We start from the raw sequence: 20,977 nt of genomic DNA on the forward strand, positions 1-20,977 counted from the left end.
TCTGAATATCCTTCTATTTCTAATTCACTCTCAAAAAGAATTTTTGACAGTGACACTATCACTTGGCATTGTTTAACTATTTTCTGCACTATTCACGATGCAATATGTCAAAAATAGCTAGCTATTGCTCAAATGAGCCTAACAATTGACATGCAAACATAAAGAAAACAAGTTTGCCGATAGTCGGGCCAACTACCTGAATATACAATAATAAATCTTCTTATGAAGAAAACTTTCTATATAAAAGACATCTTTGTCGATCACATAATATTATAAAATGTAAAAATAAAAACTAAAAAACGACCTTACAAAAACAATACTCCAAGTACATAAATACCAAAAAAAACCTTATAAAGGTAAAAAAAATATGCCAAGTACATAAAAAATATTCCACCTTGTATGCAACAAAACGTTTATAAAAAAATATCCCTAAAAATAATTTATAATAAAAATTTTCTCTCAAAAAATATATATTTTTCCTAAAAAAAATTCAAAACTAAATATGAAATCAATAATTAATTAGCCAAGTACATTGAAGCAATTGATAGGGATTTGTAATTTGAAATATTTGTCACAAATTCAATCTTGCATTTATGTATTAGATTCTCGACAAAATGAAAATGATTTTCAAAATTAGTTCAATACTTTGTATGATATATAAAAATTAACATAGTTGTTTTTGAGAAAAAATATGTAATTGTTAATTGCAAATTACATATTTTTTTTAGAAACTATTATGTGTTTTCTTTACACCAATTGATTCCTCACATTGTTCTGTGCATAAAAGTATTAAGGTCAGATAATTGAAAAATGAATATTTTACTAGATATTTTATGGTTTATGTAAAATTAAGATATTATTTCAAGCCTCATAACTCGAAAAGTACTAAATGAAAAAAAAATTAATTATAGTGTTTTGGAAAGCTCTCGATATAAGCTACAAGAATATCCAAAAATATATAGGGTGTTCCATTTAAGAAATGGAAGGTGACCTTCATGTGACCTTCAAATGACTCTTCAAGGTCAAACCAATGGCATCACCTTATGTCCCCCTTTGAACCAAACAACATTTGTTTAAAACATTTTTCTCTTAAATGCTTTCCTATAAAGAGATAATCTAGTGGAACTTTTAAAATGGGACACCCTGTATATATAATTATAAATTACATAATAATTATATTCCACAAAATGATAACTGTCTATTCTCTTTATTAAAATTAATATATAATATGTCAAAATATATTATCTCTAAACAGAAATGAGAAAAATTTCACAATATTTACCTTTTGATTGATGAATATTACAAAATTCACAGTCCACTCGGTTGTCGTTAAGTGTCACAAATTTGTGTATTTATATATACTTTATATAATACTAATAAATGTACTTGGCGTCGCGACGCTACTGCATCGCTTGATAATAACTTTTAATATGTCACTTCTCTTCCTTGATACATTATTACACACTACTTCTCTTCCTTGTTCTGCACTATACTTTTATTTATTTACTCTTATTTACTTCTTATAATCTGTGTTTTTAAACAAGTAACCTGACTGCTTAACGTGTCACTTCTCTTCCTTTTTACACTATTCCGCACTATACTCTAATAAATTAATCTCTCACACGTACGTACACACATACGTATATACAGGGTGAGCCATTTTAATTAACGCACGCAATTATTTCGGAAACAAAGCATTTTAGAGAAAAATGTTTCAGACAAAAGTTTTATGGTTTCGAGGAGGCCATAAGATGGTATCATTGGTTTGACACTGAAGAGTCATTTGAAGGTCACGTGAAGGTCACTTCAATTTTTTTAAATGGAACACCCTATATATTTTTGTACACTCTTGTAGCTTATCTCGAGAGCTTTCCAAAACACTATAATTAAGTACCTTTTCGTTAAGTACTTTTTGAGTTATGAGGCTTGAAATAATTTCTTAATTTTACATAAACCGTAAAATATCTTGTAAAATATTCATTTTTCGATTATCTTACCTTAATACTTTTACGTACAAAATAATGAGAGGAATCAATTGGTCTAAAGAAAACACATAGTTGTTTTTAAGAAAAAATATGTAATTTGCAATTAACAATTCCATATTTTTTCTTAAAAACAACTATGTGTTTTCTTTACACCAATTGATTCCTCTCATTATTTTGTACGTAAAAGTATTAAGGTAAGATAATCGAAAAATGAATATTTTACAAGATATTTTACGGTTTATGTAAAATTAAGAAATTATTTCAAGCCTCATAACTCAAAAAGTACTTAACGAAAAGGTACTTAATTATAGTGTTTTGGAAAGCTCTCGAGATAAGCTACAATAGTGTGCAAAAATATATAGGGTGTTCCATTTAAAAAAATTGAAGTAACCTTCACGTGACCTTCAAATGACTCTTCAGTGTCAAACCAATGATACCATCTTATGGCCCCCTCGAAACCATAAAACTTTTGTCTGAAACATTTTTCTCTAAAATGCTTTGTTTCCGAAATAATTGCGTGCGTTAATTAAAATGGCTCACCCTGTATATATATTGTGTGATTATATATATATATATATATATATATATATATATATATATATATATTGTGTGATTATATATAAAATGGAAAACATCGAACAGACTGAACGCGATCTGGTGGAGCAATTCAACCAAATTGCCACCTTGGGCGAATATTTTGCATGGTTACAACGATGCAACGAGTACATCGAGTCGCTGGAAGAGCAAAGTCGGATCAAACGACCGCGAGTATCGATCGGGAATCGACAATCGCTGATTGCTCGGATCGCGCGACTCGAAGGTGCAAAGACTCGATTGCAGAGACAGTTTATGCCCAGTGGTGGTAATTACAGTGGCGACAATAACGCGGGTGCCGGATGTAGCGCGCATCAAAATGAACTTGTGTGGCGCAAGATTGATACCGCGTTCGATAACCGTATTCTAACCGGTGCTGTGATTAACGCAAACCATATAGAACCTCGTCAATTTCTTGAGGACGCCAAAGACATCGTGCTCGAGCAAGTGCAAGACGTTATAAGAAGATACAACAGTGTAAAATTGAACACTATATTCAACGGTGAATTTGTGTCGGGTGATAAGCGTGCGAATAAAAGTATCAATACGAGAAACTGTGAACTCTTTCGCACGTCTGATTTACACGAGTGGTACGAGCGCAGCGTTATCGAGCCCACCCTAGCATTGCTAGAAGAATTTCAGGAACGCGATAGTGGCTGGGCATTGTCGCGAATACAGAATTTAACTGTAAATATAAATAAGTATAATCCTATGCGCGCGGGATGTTATATTAAATTGCCGCGAGAAATTATGATGAAGAGAGCTGTAATTAATGTACAATCTAGAGACAATGCGTGTTTCGCGTGGGCAGTGGCCGCTCTATACCCCGCTGAAAGAGACACGAATCGGGAATCTTCATATCCCCACTATACGACGGTGTTAAATGTACAAAATATTGAGTTTCCGATGACGTTGAACCAACTAAAAAAGTTTGAACATTTAAACAATATCTCCATCAACGTGTACAGCATCGAGAAAGAGAACAGCATTGTTCCGATACGTCTTTCGGAGCAGAAACGAGATAAGCACGTCAACTTGTTGTACGTGGAAGACGGTAACAGCGTCGGACATTTCGCGTGCATCAAGAATCTCTCCCGACTTGTCAGTTCACAATTGAGCAAACACAAGAATCAAAAATATATCTGTGATCGGTACGTATAATTTAAATAGTTTATGTAATTATAAAATATATAATGCATTGCATAAATCTTTAATTTAAATATTCTTTTACAGATGCTTGCACTATTTCGGATCGGAGGACAAGTTGCAGTCACATACGGTAGACTGCGGAAAAATAAACGACTGCGCTATCCGATTGCCGAGCGAAAAGGACAAGTGGCTCGAGTTCAACAACTACCGAGGAAAGAGCGGCTTCCATTTGTGATCTATGCCGATTTGGAATGTGCGTTGACAAAGACTGACGAAGAAAAAAATTATCAGCATCATAAGGTGTTTAGTATAGCGTATTATATGCATTGTTCGTTCGACGACTCGTTATCCGCGTACCATTCTCGCCGCAGTATTGATTGTATCGCGTGGTTCGCCGAAGAACTTAAAAATTTAGCGTTACGTGTAAAGACTATTTTAATGACTACAAATGTCTCCATGGTAAATTTAACATCGGACGAGTGGGAAAAATTTCACAGCGCAACGCATTGTCATATATGCGAAAAACCGTTTACGCAAGAAGACGATATACGCGTACGCGATCATTGTCATTTGACCGGGCGATATAGGGGTCCCGCGCACTCAAATTGCAATCTAAATTACAAAGAATCATTATATATTCCGATAGTCTTTCACAATTTATCCGGTTACGACGCGCATTTCATTATCGAGGATATAGCCACAGCATTTGAAGGGGAAATCGAATTACTTCCGATAACCAAGGAAAAATATATATCGTTTACAAAAACTGTTAAAGTTGCACAAGACAATTGGAAAAATTATATAAAATTAAGTTTTATCGATTCGTACAAATTTCTTACGGCAAGTCTCGACAAATTGGCATCTTATCTAGACAAAGACAAACTCAAAATTTTAAAATCGGAATTTCAAAATTTATCTGCAGAAAATTTCAGTTTATTAACACGGAAAGGCGTCTTTCCGTACGAATACGTCGACTCTGTAGATAGGTTGCAAGATACGTGTTTACCACCGCGCGAATCGTTTTACAGTTCTTTGACCGGTGAAACTATATCCGAGAGCGATTACGCGCACGCCGAGAACATCTGGACGCGATTCTCCATTCGAACGCTAGGCGAGTATAGCGATTTGTACCTGAAAATCGACGTCTTGTTATTAGCCGATATTTTTGAAAACTTTCGCGATAGTTGCATCAAAAGTTACGGACTCGACCCCGCGTATTATTATACTCTTCCCGGATACACGTGGGATGCCATGTTAAAGCATACAAAGATTACGTTCGAATTGCTTACCGACATCGACATGGTCATGTTTATCGAACGCGGTATACGCGGTGGTCTGAGTCAGTGTTCCAACAGATACGCGCGCGCTAATAACAAGTACATGCAACAATCGTACGACCCATCGAAACCATCGTCGTACTTGATGTATTTCGATGTAAATAATTTGTACGGATGGGCAATGTGTCAACCGTTGCCCTATGCCGATTTTCGATGGGTCGACGACGTGTCGAATTTTGACGTAATATCGATCGCGTTAGATTCGCCTACGGGTTATATCCTCGAAGTCGATCTCCCGCAACATCTTCACGATACGCACACTGACCTTCCGTTTTGTCCGACACGCGACAAGCCGCCCGGCAAGCGGCAAGACAAACTCCTCGCAACGCTATACGATAAGAAGTGTTACGTGATACACTACCGTAACCTACAGCAATGTACGCGACACGGCCTTCGCGTTACAAAAATACATCGCGTATTACAATTTACACAATCTCCGTGGCTTCGCAGTTATATCGAATTAAATACACAGTTTAGAACACTCGAAAAATGATTTTGAAAAAAATTTATATAAACTGATGAATAACGCGGTATTTGGCAAGACAATGGAAAATGTGCGTAATCGTGTCGATGTAAAATTATTAACAAAGTGGGACGGACGATACGGAGCAGAAGCAATGATGGCGAAACCAAATTTTCATAGTAGAAGCGTCTTTTCGGAAAATTTGGTTGCTATAGAGTTACGCAAACTTGAAGTAAAATTTTATAAACCAATCTATGTCGGCATGTGCATACTAGACATTTCTAAAACGTGCTTGTACGAATTTCATCATGAGTACATGTCACCGCTATATCGTGATAAATGCCGGGTAATGTACACCGACACAGACAGTCTTACATACCACATTGAGTGCGAAGATGTCTATGAAAATATGAAACGTGATATCGCTAGTTTCGATACGAGCGATTATCCAATTGATAACGTGTACGGTATACCGCTCGTGAATAAAAAAGTACCGGGTTTAATGAAAGATGAAAATAACGGCGCGATAATGACCGAATTCGTCGGGCTTAGAGCAAAGATGTACGCGGTGAGAGTGGACGGGAAAAAGGATACGAAGAAGGTTAAAGGTGTCAAGAGTAACGTTGTCGCGAGAACGATAACGTTTGACGATTACACGCAATGTCTGAATGACGAAATAGAAATGACACGACAGCAATCTTGCATAAGATCGAAATTGCACAAAGTGTATACCGTCCGCGAGACGAAAATTGCTCTGAGTCCGTACGATGACAAGCGGTATATCGTACCTAATTCGACTGACACGTTACCATGGGGACATTATAGCATACCTTTGTAAATAAATGTATATTTTGTTTATTATTAATTGTATATATTTTTGCACATAACCATGTATATATATTTCTGTATTTTTATATTTCATATAGTTTTATGTAATACATATCTTACACATTTATATTTCATGTTTTTTATGTATATTTTCATTTTTCAAATATTAAATGTAAAATGTGTGTATATGTGTGTGTGTGTGTGATACAATATACTACTAAAGGAAATATTAATAAAGATTTTTTGGTATTTTTTATATTTCATATATTTTTATGTAATGCATATCTCATACATCTTATATTAAAAATACATGTACTATCGCAAGGAATATTGATAAGGATTTTTATATATATTTTCAAATATTATATATATGTTATACACATATTTTTCCAGAAAATTAAAAATAAACACTGTATGAATTAAATCACATTGTCTTTATGTATCCAAGAATTGTGCGAATTGTCAAATCCCAACCATTTCACGTAAACCTCGTTACCCCTCCTACGCAGTACTTTCTCCACGAGATATACGTCCGGATAATTCGCGCGATGCAACTCATACTCGTAGAACGCTCCAGCGATAGATTTTTTGCGATAATCCTCCAGTAGATAGCTTACGGGATTAGTATGCTGTACTTTTGCAATTTTAAACACTTCGGTTGTCCAATTTGGCGTGTAACCTTTCTCGAAAACTGTCTTGTACTTGCTAATGCGTACCGAGTCACCTACTTTGAATTTCGCCGGACCCGCGATATTTACATAGTTGTACACAGTAGCCAAGAGTCTTTCAGCGATCGCGGGAGTAACGTCGACGGGTCGCATACCGATCGTTCGATGCTTGCGCGCGTTGTAATCCGATACGAGTCGCAGCAACGCACTGATCCACTTGTAAGATCCGTTCAGCGTAAACATCTTCCACATGTCGTTTTTCAGCGTGCGATTGAATTGCTCAACGATCGATGCCTTCAATACCGAATATGTAGAATAGTGATTGATGTCATGTTTCCGCATGAGCCGTTGCACGTCAGCGTTATAAAATTCCTTCCCCATATCAGTCTGTAAGTTTTTCGGACATCTTTTGCTATCTCGAATTATCTCGGCGATAGCGTCAGCTGTCTCGCTTCCACCTTTACTCTTGAGTGGTATGGCCCACGCGTGCTTGCTCAACGCATCGATGACTGTGAGTATGTAGTGGTAACCTCTGTTAAAACGGGAGTACGGACGCATCTCGACAATGTCAGCTTGCCACAGGTCATCGTATCCCCGCACTATGACGTGTCTTCGGGGAAAATTTTTTCTTGCCGGCGCGTGCAATTCGTTCACCAACTGCCGTTTCTCTAAACTATATTGTTTCTTCGCTTCCTCGGTTATTCCCGATCGCCGATCCATCGTTGTTTCGATTCGTCGATCAAACGATGTGTGCCTCGAGTATCACCGTGAGTTTTATCATTCGTTACTAGACGTTCTTGGCCCGTTCGATAGCCGTTCATAGCTGTTCGATAGCCGTTCGATAGTCGTTCATAGCTGTTCGATAGCCGTTCGATAGCCGTTCGTAGCTGTTCGTAGCTGTTTGATAACCGTTCGATAGCCGATCGATAGCCGTTCATAGCTGTTCGATAGCCGTTCCCAACCCGTTCGATAAACCTTTGCAGATGTTTAATAATTGTACAATAGCCGCTCCTAAACCGTTCACTACAGCCGCTCATTACAGGTTGATAGCCGTTTCTGAATTAGTGTTAATCGCACGCCGAAGCTCGTTTATCGCAGTCTGCAAAGCTCGCACGTCCCTCTCGAACGCAGTCAGCTTCTCGTCTGATTCTTTCTGCTGATTCTTCAACGTTTTAACGCATTGTTCCACGTACAGTTTGTTGACTGCATCGGTATCAGCCTCAGGATGCGCTACACGGCGAATCTTGCGCGACCTCGCGTCATAGTACGTAGCGACGCGACACAGAGTGTTTTAACGCAAGTAACTTGTCACCGATTTACCCCAATGATCGCTTGTTCTAATTGCTTCATTTCTCCGTTCGAATAATCCAAATTTGTTGATGGGCATTTTTTTTTCTCGATGCGAGTGACGTCGATCGACTGATCAGTTTTGTCGAGACACCGTTTAATTTATAATAAGACCAACTTCGCGAAGTTCATCGATGATCGACAGGATCTCGTTGTCGTGAGCGTTGTGGCCAGCTCGGCGCGAAGCGTCGAGCAATCGTAGACGATCCACTAGCTCGTTGGGATCGTCCCAGTGCACGTAATCGATCTTATTGTCGGTTAGCGTCATCGCGCGAGGCATGAATACTCCCGTACCGCATTTTTTCTTTTTCGATTCGATCGACATCAACGGTGCAATTATGTGTTTATACTTGTATCCCCTGTTGCTCTTTAATTGACCTTGCGCATCATATTGGCGTTTATGCGCACTCGTCACCATTAATATGCTCTTATATTTTTGCATATCCTCCTCAGTGTATATGTCATCATCGAGAATTCTCTTGTAGATCAACTCGTATAATCCAGGTGTACCAATGTACCTCACTTTGTCTATGATTATAGAGTCATCTGCGCCGATGTCGAATCGTTTGTTACCGAGCCACATTTCATTCTCGTCGAAATAGACACCGTACACGTGATCGATCTGGTATTTTTTGTCGCCACTAAGGAGAGCGCCCATGTACTTTTGTGCCAGTGGCCCGAAGTGCTCTCGTAACATTTTTTGACCTTCCAACGTTTGTAACATGTTTCGAACAGATGGTGATTCGAGCGGGTTGCCCGTGGTTTCGAAAACATTTTCGATTGCGAGTGATTCGGGTATCGTGGGTTGTACGATTCTCGTTGTCGCGGACGGTGTGGAGGTTATCAGCGGTTCATCCGATGTATGCGGTGTCGATAAACGATTCGCCTTCAATCGTTGTCTCTTTTTCGGTGTCGTATCCTCCTCCTCCTCCTCTTCCTCTTCTTCCTTGTACCGCTTGATGGGTAACGTTTTAATTATAGCGTCAGCGTTACTCTCCGGTTCGTTTTTCACCGCGATTAAGCTAGAGTTGTCGACGATTTTTTGTAGTGGCTCGATAATAGACCTAAAATGGGTCTTGACCGCGATATCGTCGTCGATCTTACCGGTCTTCAAAGCGCGATGTTTCTTGCGGATTGATTCGCTCGTTTTCTCAATCTCCCTCGCAATCTTTTCACGCTCGCGAATATTATCGCTTTCAGTCATGTCGACAGAGTGTGTCGGCAGCGACTAATCGTTTTGCGGTATCGCGAACACGTTAAATCCTTTTCTGTATCGCCCGTTCGTAAATGAGCTATCCTTATCTATCACTAGGAATCCATACTTTTGTTGCCAACAAGTACGACATAATTCATTGAAATCCCCGTACGACATGTCGGTATTCACGTGATCGTTGTACACGTGTTTCAAGTTGGTACCGTCCTGTTTAAACAAGATCAGCAGGTTCGCGTTGTCGCGTATAAGATGTTTTGGTATTCTCGCGTACGTCTGACAGAGATAGAAGCAGTCGACGTTCGAGTGACGACCCATTGAGAAGTACTCTCTTATCGTATTTTGCTTGTCGCACGCCATGTCATCGAAGACGAAAATCGAATTTGGACGTGCCTCGCTCGGTGGAATGACGTCACTGTTATTGGAGAACGTAAAATAGCCGATTTCGTCGATCGGCGTCAACAAATTCTCCAGATATCGATATTTCGGCTGTTGCAGCGACTTCGAGTGCACGTACACGTTCTCGAAACGTACACCGTGCGGGCTTTCCAGTAGACTTATCAGAACGTTGGTTTTACCACAATTCGAGGGGCCGCAAACGATCGCGCGTATAGTAGTCGGTAGCATCGTACCGTGCCTGCGCATCTCCGCGTTGTCCTCCATTGATCGTAATCTGTTGTCGCAATTTGTCACGCATATCGTCAAAGGTTGTCGTACGAATCTCATTTTTTCAATACTGCTGATTGGATCGAACGCCTGCCTATTTATAGGTGCGCGAAATCACGAGTCGCTCAGTAGAGAAAAAATGTTCACCCTGCTAACAAATCCTTCCGATATTCGCGATTTGAGCGTCGAACAGCTACAATTTGTGCCGAAAGCAGTTCTATTGAGAACGTGCGGTGATTACGTCCACTACGTGTGGGACAAACTTCCGGAACACATAAAAGCGGATCCGGAGGTTCAGACGTATCGTCGCTGTTACGAACATTACAATCAGCCGTGGCAGGAAATGCACATCGACGGTCCGGCGCCGTTGATAAAGAATTGCGGCGAATGTCAACGAAAATAGGTAGAGGCCTATTAAATCACGCGATAAACGCACTTCCGATCGAATTCCATATTCCCGGCTATCAGTTTTGCGGACCAGGCACGCGGTTGCAAAAGCGATTAGTCAGAGGCGATCGAGGTATAAATCCATTGAACGCGGCGTGTCGCGAACACGATATAGCATACTCTCGGAGCAACGATCTCACCGAGAGACACGCGGCGGATAGGATACTCGCTGAGAAAGCGCGGAATCGCATCGTTGCGAAAGATTCGACTCTCGGTGAGAGAGCCGCCGCCACAACTGTCTGGGCAGCGATGAAAGCCAAGATGAAGCTCGGTATGGTCTGAAGACGAAGACGAAGAAAAAAACGGTGGAGAAACGGATACTTCCGGTAGCGAAATGCGGCGGTGTATTGCCGATTCTACCAATGTTGGGTGCGCTCGGATCCCTGATCGGTGGAGCGGCTGGTGTAGCGAAAGTGGTGAACGACGGAAAAGCCGCGCAACGTCAGTTGCAAGAGATGCCACGTCACAATCGCGCCATGGAAGGTCACGGATTATATCTCGCTCCTTACAAATACGGACGAGGAGCCTCAACGAGAAAAAAAAAAAAACGTCAAAGAGACGCTAAAAATACCGCAGGGCGCAACTACCAAAATACAATTGCTACAACTGGCAAAACGTATGCACATTCCATATTTTAGAGGTGTTTTCATGCGCAACTCGTTACCGATCGGTGATATATATCAAAACGAGAGCGGCATCGTAAATTTGGATAGCGTCGAAGGACCAGGTACTCATTGGGTAGCGTATGCAAAGAGGGGAAATCGCGCTATATATTTCGACAGTTTCGGCAATCTTCGACCACCGAATGAATTGGTGCGATATCTCGGACGAAACGTAATGAAGATACAGTACAATTACACACCTGTTCAAACTTACGATCAGAGTATCTGCGGACAATTGTGCTTGCAGTTTCTTCGAACGGTCGATGCATGTGAATTTAAAGACAGATATTGCGCTATTTAACTCAGTATTCGTTAAACAGTTTCGTCGACACGTCTATGACGTTCACATTGACTGGGAAGAGTAGCGTTCTCACGGCAAATTTCTTTCCCACCGTAGATTTGAGCGACGCCGAGCTCGGTCTAACAGATTTTGAGACTTATCACACGATACCGAATGTGAATTCCTCGAATAATAAATTTTACTTTGGCAAAGACGACGAGGAAATTAAGATTCCCGAGGGATCGTATGAGTTGCAAAATATACATGAATTTTTGAAACATGCAATTTCACGGAAACATCGCGATAAGAAACACATTGACGGCGGTGACTATGAAGATGGTGAATATCCGATAGTGCTCCGCGCTAATTACAATATAATGAGGAGCGAGATCAAATGTGCCTACAGAATAAACTTTACCAAACCCGACAACATTGGATCGCTGCTAGGATTCTCGAATCGTATTCTCGAGCCGCGAAAATGGTACGAATCAAACATACCGATTAACATTCTCAACGTGAATATTATCCGTATAGAGTGTAACGTGACCGCGGGTGCGTACAACAACGGCATACTCGTTCATACGATACATGAATTTTCACCGAGGGTATCACCGGGATATAACATATCGGAAACGCCTGCCCAGATCATTTACCTGCCGATCATCGCGCGGAGCATTACGGATTTAACGTTACGCGTTGTCGACCAGAATGGACGATTGCTCGATTTTCGAGGAGAAGAGATCACCATAAGATTGCACGTACGTATGCGACGTATGAGATGCTCGTATTGAACGGATCGAAAGACGTGAGAGATAACGCAATCTTTACGAGACCAGCAACACCACCAACAACAACAACAACAACGTCGACGTTCGCTAATATCAAATCATCCAAGAAAAAGAAACTCAGCGCATCGAACGTTGCGTTTTTACAATCTTTGGGATTTGCGGTGCGAAACAGCTGAACGATGACCGACATTCTCAACATCGGTGATGAACCGATCTTTAACAATCGTATCATCAAGTTCGAGACTCACACGTACAACCCGTTCGCCAATACAACGTTCGGACACAGTGACGAGATAAGAATACCCATACAACAACAGGATCTGTATACGCTGCCGTACGAGAGTTTCCTATACATCGAGAGACAACTAACGGAAAACAGAGCAACAGTTGAAGGAGAAAGTGATGCGGTACTGGCAAATAATTGCGTCGCATTCATGTTCGATGAGATTCGATACGAACTCGATGGTGTTGAGATTGATCGCAATAGAAACGTAGGAATAACTACTACGCTCAAAAACTTTGTAACGGCATCATCTGCTAGAAACGTGATTATGAAAAACGCCGGCTGGGATCCGTTGACCTATGAGAATGGACATTTCAATTTTTGCGTACCGCTCCACATGTTATTGGGATTTTGCGAGGATTATAAACGAGTGGTGATTAACGCTCGTCACGAATTGATCTTAATACGATCGCGCAACGATAATAATTGTCTGTTTATGAATTGTAAAACGCTGGAGTCTGTGATAAACATATTCAAGATACAATGGTGAATGCCTCACGTGCTGTTGGGCGAGATCGAAAAACTGTCGATGCTGCGTGCTCTGGAAAGCGGGCGATATCTCAGCATGGGTTTTCGCTCGTGGGATCTGTACAAGTATCCGCTATTGCAGCTTACAACCAAGCATTCGTGGGCCATTAAGACCGCGACTCAAATGGAGAAACCACGATACGTTATCTTCGCTATGCAAATAGGCCGGAAGAATTCCTTGACTAAGAATGCGACTCAATTCGACCACTGCAAATTAATCAACGTGAAACTCTATCTGAATTCGGAATGTTATCCGTACGACGATATGAATCTGGATTTCAATAAAGGCAGATGTGCCATTCTGTACGACACGTACGCGCGCTTCTGCAAGAACTATTACGGATACGAGTATCTCGAGCCGAGTCTCTCCGTCTATGAGTTTCAACGTCAGGGTCCGTTCGTGATTATCGATTGTTCTCGACAAAACGAATCGGTCAAGAGCGCAACCGTGGATGTGAGATTGGAATTCGAATGTAAGGAGAACGTGCCGGCGAATACCACTGCGTACTGTCTCATCATACACGATCATGTGATCCAGTACAATCCATTGAGCAATGTTGTACGCAAAATCACCTAAGCGATAACATCGACACAAGAGAGAGGGGAGGAGGATATAAATCAAAGTGCTGCGAGATGATTTTAGAGTTTGTCATTCCTCTCGACTGATGCATCGGGGAGAGAGAGAGAGAGAGAGAGATCTCGTCATGTCTATATCAACGTTTGTGGATCTGCAAGGATTTATCATCGACAAACTATTCTTCGTGAAAGAAGCGGCAGTCCTGAGGAAGGGATATGTTCTCTCGCATTATTTTTTCGCAAGTCCTGTACCGTGGAGCGTGCTAACAAAATCTGAGCAACGTCAAGTTTTATGGGTGATTAGAAATCATCACGGATTACAATGGGAAGACGGAAACGTTCCATATGACTTGGCTCAGCATGTAATTACAACAGCAGTCGTTGGTACGATACACGAAAAAGAATCATCTATCGTGTACGTTAAAGGACTTGAAAAGCGAAAATGGCTGACCGATATACTAGGCGATGTGGGAAACGGCTATATTATTGAAACCTTGGATGCAGACTATAAAGATATTGATTCTCTAAATAAATTAGATATTACCAATAGTATGCGATGTGTAAACATTTTAAGAATTGTGCATTACAAAATGTATTCAAAATATTTAACTGGTGGTCGCAACGCCAGAAAGAATTGTAAGAAAAATAAAAAAAATGTAAACATTAATATGTTTTATCTCTTATTTCCCCTCCCTAATTCTTTCCTTGCGTTTCTAAGAATTTTTATCTGAGCGCCGTCTCCCCTTCTCCTAAATTTCAGAGCGTTAGAAGCATTGATCCCCCCATCACATTATACTTTTGGAAGATGAGCGTTATGTATATTCGGTTATTTCTTATACGATCAGTGTCGCGTTAACACCGCTCTCGTGGTTCACTTTTCATAACTCCCAGAGAAATGTACTACGTCGAAAGAAACAGCAGCAGCGGCATCGCGGAAGACGCGTGAATAATTACGTGCCGAGTCGTAATAAAACTTCATCGTTTGAGAACAAATGTGACGAGTAAGTTTCGTTTAACTTTTTTTCTATTTTTCGATTTTTACAAATTGTATTATTACTATTATTTAATTTTAATTTTTCTGTAGCATTTCGTTGGAGCGTCGTGCGGTTCGTATACTAGGTAGACGATACGCATTGACAGCTACGGAATTCAAATTCCTCGAAATTGGTATCAACGTGGGTCCACCGAGTTACGTGGAGATCATCGAGGAAAGGAACTGATATTATCTCTCGAAACGTGGAAGGGACTCTACGAGCAACGTCGCAATATTCAAAATTTACTTCGGAACGACTCTAAAGATGACTACAATTTCATAAGCGTTGGACCGCTAACAGTGAGAGTTCATACGATTAACGACGTCAAACTCATAAGTCTCGAATCTTCAAACGTATGCTTGATGATGGTCGAATCGACGTTACATCGTATGTTCGATCTCGATCAATGCATAGATGTAACTTTTGATCGATTGGATAAAATTATCCAAACAGTTGATGTCAAATTTACGCAATTCTCCAATATCGCGTCCACTGTAATAAATCCGAAAGAAATATCCAATGTAATACGCGCGAGTGACGCTTTCAACAAGCATCAACTCGTCGATTGCGAACTGGCAGCTTTAGTTTTTAGTCCATAGTACGTAAGAAAAATATATATAAAACATAAATAAAGAGTTTTAAGTCTAAATCATGACGTAATTTCTTCGCACGCATTTCCATCCACCCAATCCTTCAAAGAATACTTCTATTTATATTGTTTATTAACTGGTAATATTGTATACTTGCGATAATACAGAGATGACAGAGAGAGATAAAAGGGATAAAGAGAGAAAGAGAGAGGGATATTCAGAGATTGTTGGGAGCACAAAAGAAAAAATTTTTTTGTAACTGAACCTAGGGTTGAAAATGTGTTGTTATCTCGCTATGATTCACAGATTGCTCGAAAACGTCGGACCCCGAAATATCTCGAAAATGTGTTGTTATCTCGCTATGATTCACAGATTGCTCGAAAACGTCGGACCCCGAAATATCTCAAATTATAAGTTTATGACTAATATTGTATACTTGCGATAATACAGAGAGAAAGAGAGATAAAAGTGATAAAGAGATAGATAGAGGGATAGAGAGGGGGAGAGAGAGGGATAGAAAGATAAAGGGATAAAGAGAGAAAGAGAGAGAGAGCGAGAGAGAGGGAGGGATAGAGAGAGACCCAAAAGGAATACCGCCATTTTTGTTTATACGTGCGTCCCCCGCCCCGCAGCCCCCGCGCCGCCGAAATCCCCTCCGTCCCGCGTGACGTCATCCCCCCTCCATCCTGCGTGACGTCATTCCCCCGCGCCGCTGAGATCCCCTCGCTCCTCACCCCTCCTGAGATCCCTGCGTTAGAAACCGCCTAGTGCTAACTACTATTAGCAAAAGCTTATACGCCAGGTAGAATATATACGCTACTTTTACATTTTATTAAATTTGTATCAACTACGTGTTTGATACATTTATATATTTATATAATATGCGCAACATACCTGCATGTTATTTATATATATATTTTGACTTGGATATTTCACTGTATATATCTATTGCGCTAATTACGTATTTAATACATTATGTTTGATATGAAATGAAATGCAATGTAAATGCAATATTGTTACGTATTTAATATATATTTACAATGAAAGGTGCTGTGCGGGTCTGAGATAATCAATCAAAGGACTTTCTAAGTTTATATTATATTAGGGAAAAAAATTTGATATACTATCAAATATCAGCATTCCATATGAAAATGTATATTTAGTTGCGCAGGAAATATTATATTATAACAAACACATGTGTCTATCTGCAGAAAAACTAATATCCTTAGTATCGAATAAATATATACCAAGTACATAAAAAATATTCCACCTTGTATGCAACAAACGTTTAATAAAAAAATATCGCTAAAAATAATTTATAAAAATTTTCCTTCAAAAAATATATATAATTTTCCTAAAAAAAGATTAAAACTAAATATGAAATCAATAATTAACTAGCCAAGTACATTGAAACAATTGATAGGATTTGTAATTTGCAATAAACTTATCACAAACTCTATCTTGCATTTATGTACTATAGATTCTCGACAAAATGAAAATGATTTTCAAAATAAGTTCAATACTTTGTATAATATATAAAAATACATTATGTGTGATCCAAATAAATATTTGTACAATATATGAAATAGCACTAATATATTGCGGGTTTTATATTAGATTACAAATAGTAAGTCATAAAACCATTTAACACTTACTGCAATAACATCGATTGTATTAATCGCCAATTTTGAATTTAAAAGAGAAAAACTAATTGACTTGTTTTAAGATAAGTCATAAGTTTTACTAAGTAGACCTGGAATTAAAGGATTTAAGAAAAGTTACATACAAAAATTTTACCCGAGTTGTATTACAATTTACACATCTTTATTATTCTGAAATATTTAATTTTGAAATTAATCATAAGCTTTGCCAAGTAAATTCGGAACGAAAAAAATTAAGACCAAAACGTCTTACAAAAACTTAGCGTGCTCGGGTCGTATTAATCTATAATTGAAATTAATTACATGTATATAATTCGCAAACTTTGTAAAATTATGTATATTTGTAAATTTGTAAAATTATGTGTATTATAATGTGACTCGAGCACGCCAAGTTTTTGTAAGTCGTTTCGGTCTTAATTTTTTTCGTTCCGAATTTACTTGGCAAAGCTTATGATTAATTTCAAAATTAAATATTTCAGAATAATAAAGATGTGTAAATTGTAATACAACTCGGGTAAAATTTTTGTATGTAACTTTTCTTAAATCCTTTAATTCCAGGTCTACTTAGTAAAACTTATGACTTATCTTAAAACAAGTCAATTAGTTTTTCTCTTTTAAATTCAAAATTGGCGATTAATACAATCGATGTTATTGCAGTAAGTGTTAAATGGTTTTATGACTTACTATTTGTAATCTAATATAAAACCCGCAATATATTAGTGCTATTTCATATATTGTACAAATATTTATTTGAATCACACATAATAATGTATTTTTATATATCATACAAAGTATTGAACTTATTTTGAAAATCATTTTCATTTTGTCGAGAATCTATAGTACATAAATGCAAGATAGAATTTGTGATAAGTTTATTTCAAATTACAAATCCTATCAATTGTTTCAATGTATTTGACTAGTTAATTATTGATTTCATATTTAGTTTTGATCTTTTTTTAGGAAAATTATATATATTTTTTGAGGGAAAATTTTTATAAATTATTTTTAGCGATATTACTTTATTAAACGTTTTGTTGCATACAAGGTGGAATACTTTTTATGTACTTGGCATACCTTTTTTACCTTTGTAAAGTTTTTTTAAAGGGATTTCACACCTTTTTGTAAAATTTATATCTTTTCTGCAAAAAATATATATGTATTTTTAGCATTTCGAGGCCAACTACACTTTTGTGTTACTGTTGGAGGTGCAGTGGGCAGTCAATAATTAATTTGTAGATAGTTGTGTATAGCCTTTTAATAATAATTTGGTACAAAAAGGATTATATATCAGAGTTATAGCGGACGGCGTCCGATAGCGTCGGTACTAGAATCGCTACTCTGGTAGCGTCGGTATTAGAAGCGCTACCCCCGGGCCTTTTGTCCCAAGTGACTGAGAACAGAGCCGCCTACCTAAACGTACATCAGTCAATGTGCACGCGGCACGTTCAAACTTAACTACAGGAACTATTATTAGAACGTATATCTCAACACTCCCACTCGGAATGATAATAGTGACGCGCAGTTCTATCTGTAACAATCTAAAAAAAAACTTTAAACAAAAAAAATCTTTGGTCATAAGACAAGAAAAAAATATAGTAAACTTGAAAGTTCTTAGATCAACTTGATCATTGCACGATTTACTTCGAATCTTTGGCGTGTAAGCGGTTTAGTTAATATATCCGCTAATTGTTCATTGCTTGCAACATGTTTTACTACTAAGTTTCCTTGTTTAAAGATATCTCGAGTGTAATGGAATTTAATGTCGATGTGCTTTGTACGTTGATGAAACATAGGATTTTTAATTAATTGTTCGGCTGCTGAATTGTCACAATGCAGCACAGTCGGTTTGCGGCACAGTCGGTTTGCGTTGACGTAATCCTAATTCATCTAGAATTCTACGTGTCCATACAATTTCTTTTGTAGCTTCATATGCAGCGACATATTCTGCATATGTTATTGATGTTGCGATGACTCCTTGTTTGCGTGCAAACCAAATTATTGGGCCGCCATTCAGCGTTAGTAGTACACCGCTAATTGACTTACGTGTATCAGGACAAGATCCATAATCTGCATCAGAATATGCCATTAAAGTATTGATAACATGGTAGAATTATATTCGATCCCCATGGTGCGAGTGCCTGCAATGTATCTTAGAACGCGTTTTGCTGCTTTCCAGTGCAGCTCTGAAGGATTCTCTAGAAACTGACTTAAAGCACTCACTGGAAACGAAATATCCGCATGTGTACCAATTGCCAGATATAAAAGAGAACCGATTAGTTGTCGATATGGTACATCAATAATTGGACCAGGATTTTCATCTTCATCGACGTTGCGTGTTAAAACTTGATGTGGATCGGCTGGTACTCCCACTGAGCTGCAGCTTTCCATACCAAAATTGTTGAGCATTCTATTGATGTATGTTGATTGATGTAATCGTAACTTGCGTACTTCTCGATCTCGTTCGATTTCGATGCCCAAATAACACTTTGCTTCCGAATGCTTTGTTTCAAATTCCTTTTTCATTTCGTTAAGAAATTTTTGGATCGTTTGAATCGATTTACCAATAACTAGACCATCGTCTACATACAGTGCCAAATACAAGGCTTCTTCAGGTGCAACATAGATCGCATTGTGATGCAGTTAGTTCAAATCTCTGCAGGAATTCATCAAACTTTATGTTCCATTGTCTCGGAGCTTGTTTTAATCCATATAAGCTCTTTCGTAGTTGGCAGACTTTGCCACTTCCATCGTTAAAGCCTTCTGGCTGTTCCATAAAGATTTCTTCCTTGAGATCACCATACAGGAATGCAGTTTTGATATCAAATTGATAGATTTCATAATCGTTTGCACATGCAATTGACATCAAAATTCGTATTGACTCGAACCGAGCAACAGGTGAAAAAGTTTCGTTGTAGTCAATGTTTGCTTTCTGTGAGCATCCCTTTATAACTAATCTTGCTTTATAGCGATTAATATTTCCGTCTGTCTTAAGTCGATAGATCCATTTATTCTTAATTGTGCGACGATCTGGTGACAGGTTGACTAACTCCCAGGTTTTATTTTTCGTGAGAGACTTCATTTCTTCTCTCATTGCTTCCTTCCACTGTTTCGCATCTGGTGAATTAAGTGCTTCGTTGATGTCGAGCGGACAGACTTCAGACATCAATGCATAAGCAATGCATGATTGTCCACTGACCTCCTTCGTTTGAGTGGAACCGGTGGTCTTTGTCCGTGTTCTGGTTGCAATGCCATTTGGATCTTGCGTCCATGTGCGTTTTTCATATTTGCGCTGTTGACGTTGTACATTATGCTGAGTTGACTCTTGAATATGAGCATCCGTCGTTGATTCTTTCGTTCGCACTTCGTTACTCGTAGACTCCAAATCTTCCTCTGACGAATTTGATAAATCTACTTCAGATTTTACACCGACATCTATTACTGATCGTCGACAAACAGGCTCAATTATTTCGACATTTCTGCGAATAACAACTCTTCTTGTTCCAGATTCCCATAAGCGATATGCCTTTTGCTGTGATTCGTATCCGACTAAAACTAATTGTTCAGATTTTGGTGCGAATTTATCGCGTGGCTGACTTTCGATCAGAGCATATTCTTTGCTACCGAACACACATACGAAACTGATGTCAGGCTTTGTATCAAACCAAGTTTCCCATGGCGTATGTCCATCAAGTCGATCTAAAGGCAAAAAATTTCGAATGAGCACTGCCGTGTTTGAAGCTTCACCCCATAAGCTCAATGGTAGATTCGCTGCTGCTAACATCGTGCGTGCCATCTCCGCAATTGTTCTATTTTGACGTTCTATGCGACCATTCTGTTCAGGACAGTATTCAGTTGAGAACTCCTGTGTTATTTTATACTTA

General features: G+C 38.8%; 2 protein-coding genes across 9 annotated transcripts in view; both read left to right on the forward strand.

Annotated features, from left to right (window-relative positions):
* Nucleotides 1–20,977, forward strand: part of Dhc62b (Dynein heavy chain at 62B) — an 835,389-nt gene that overhangs the window by 629,121 nt on the left and 185,291 nt on the right. The gene's annotated exons all lie outside the window — the stretch shown is intronic.
* Nucleotides 2,610–3,740, forward strand: LOC145974974 (uncharacterized). The gene has a single exon (XM_083105110.1). The coding sequence runs from the start codon at nt 2,610–2,612 to the stop codon at nt 3,738–3,740; it is 1,131 nt and encodes a 376-aa protein (XP_082961236.1).

Source organism: Camponotus vicinus, unplaced genomic scaffold (assembly GCF_025532165.1).
Source record: "Camponotus vicinus isolate PSW18456_S1 unplaced genomic scaffold, iyCamVici1.0 SCAF_7, whole genome shotgun sequence".
Taxonomy (NCBI): Eukaryota; Metazoa; Arthropoda; class Insecta; order Hymenoptera; family Formicidae; genus Camponotus; species Camponotus vicinus.

Bases quoted from the DNA above. Each gene is read 5' to 3' on its own strand.
- LOC145974974 (XM_083105110.1), top strand. From the start codon at position 2,610: ATGGAAAACATCGAACAGACTGAACGCGATCTGGTGGAGCAATTCAAC.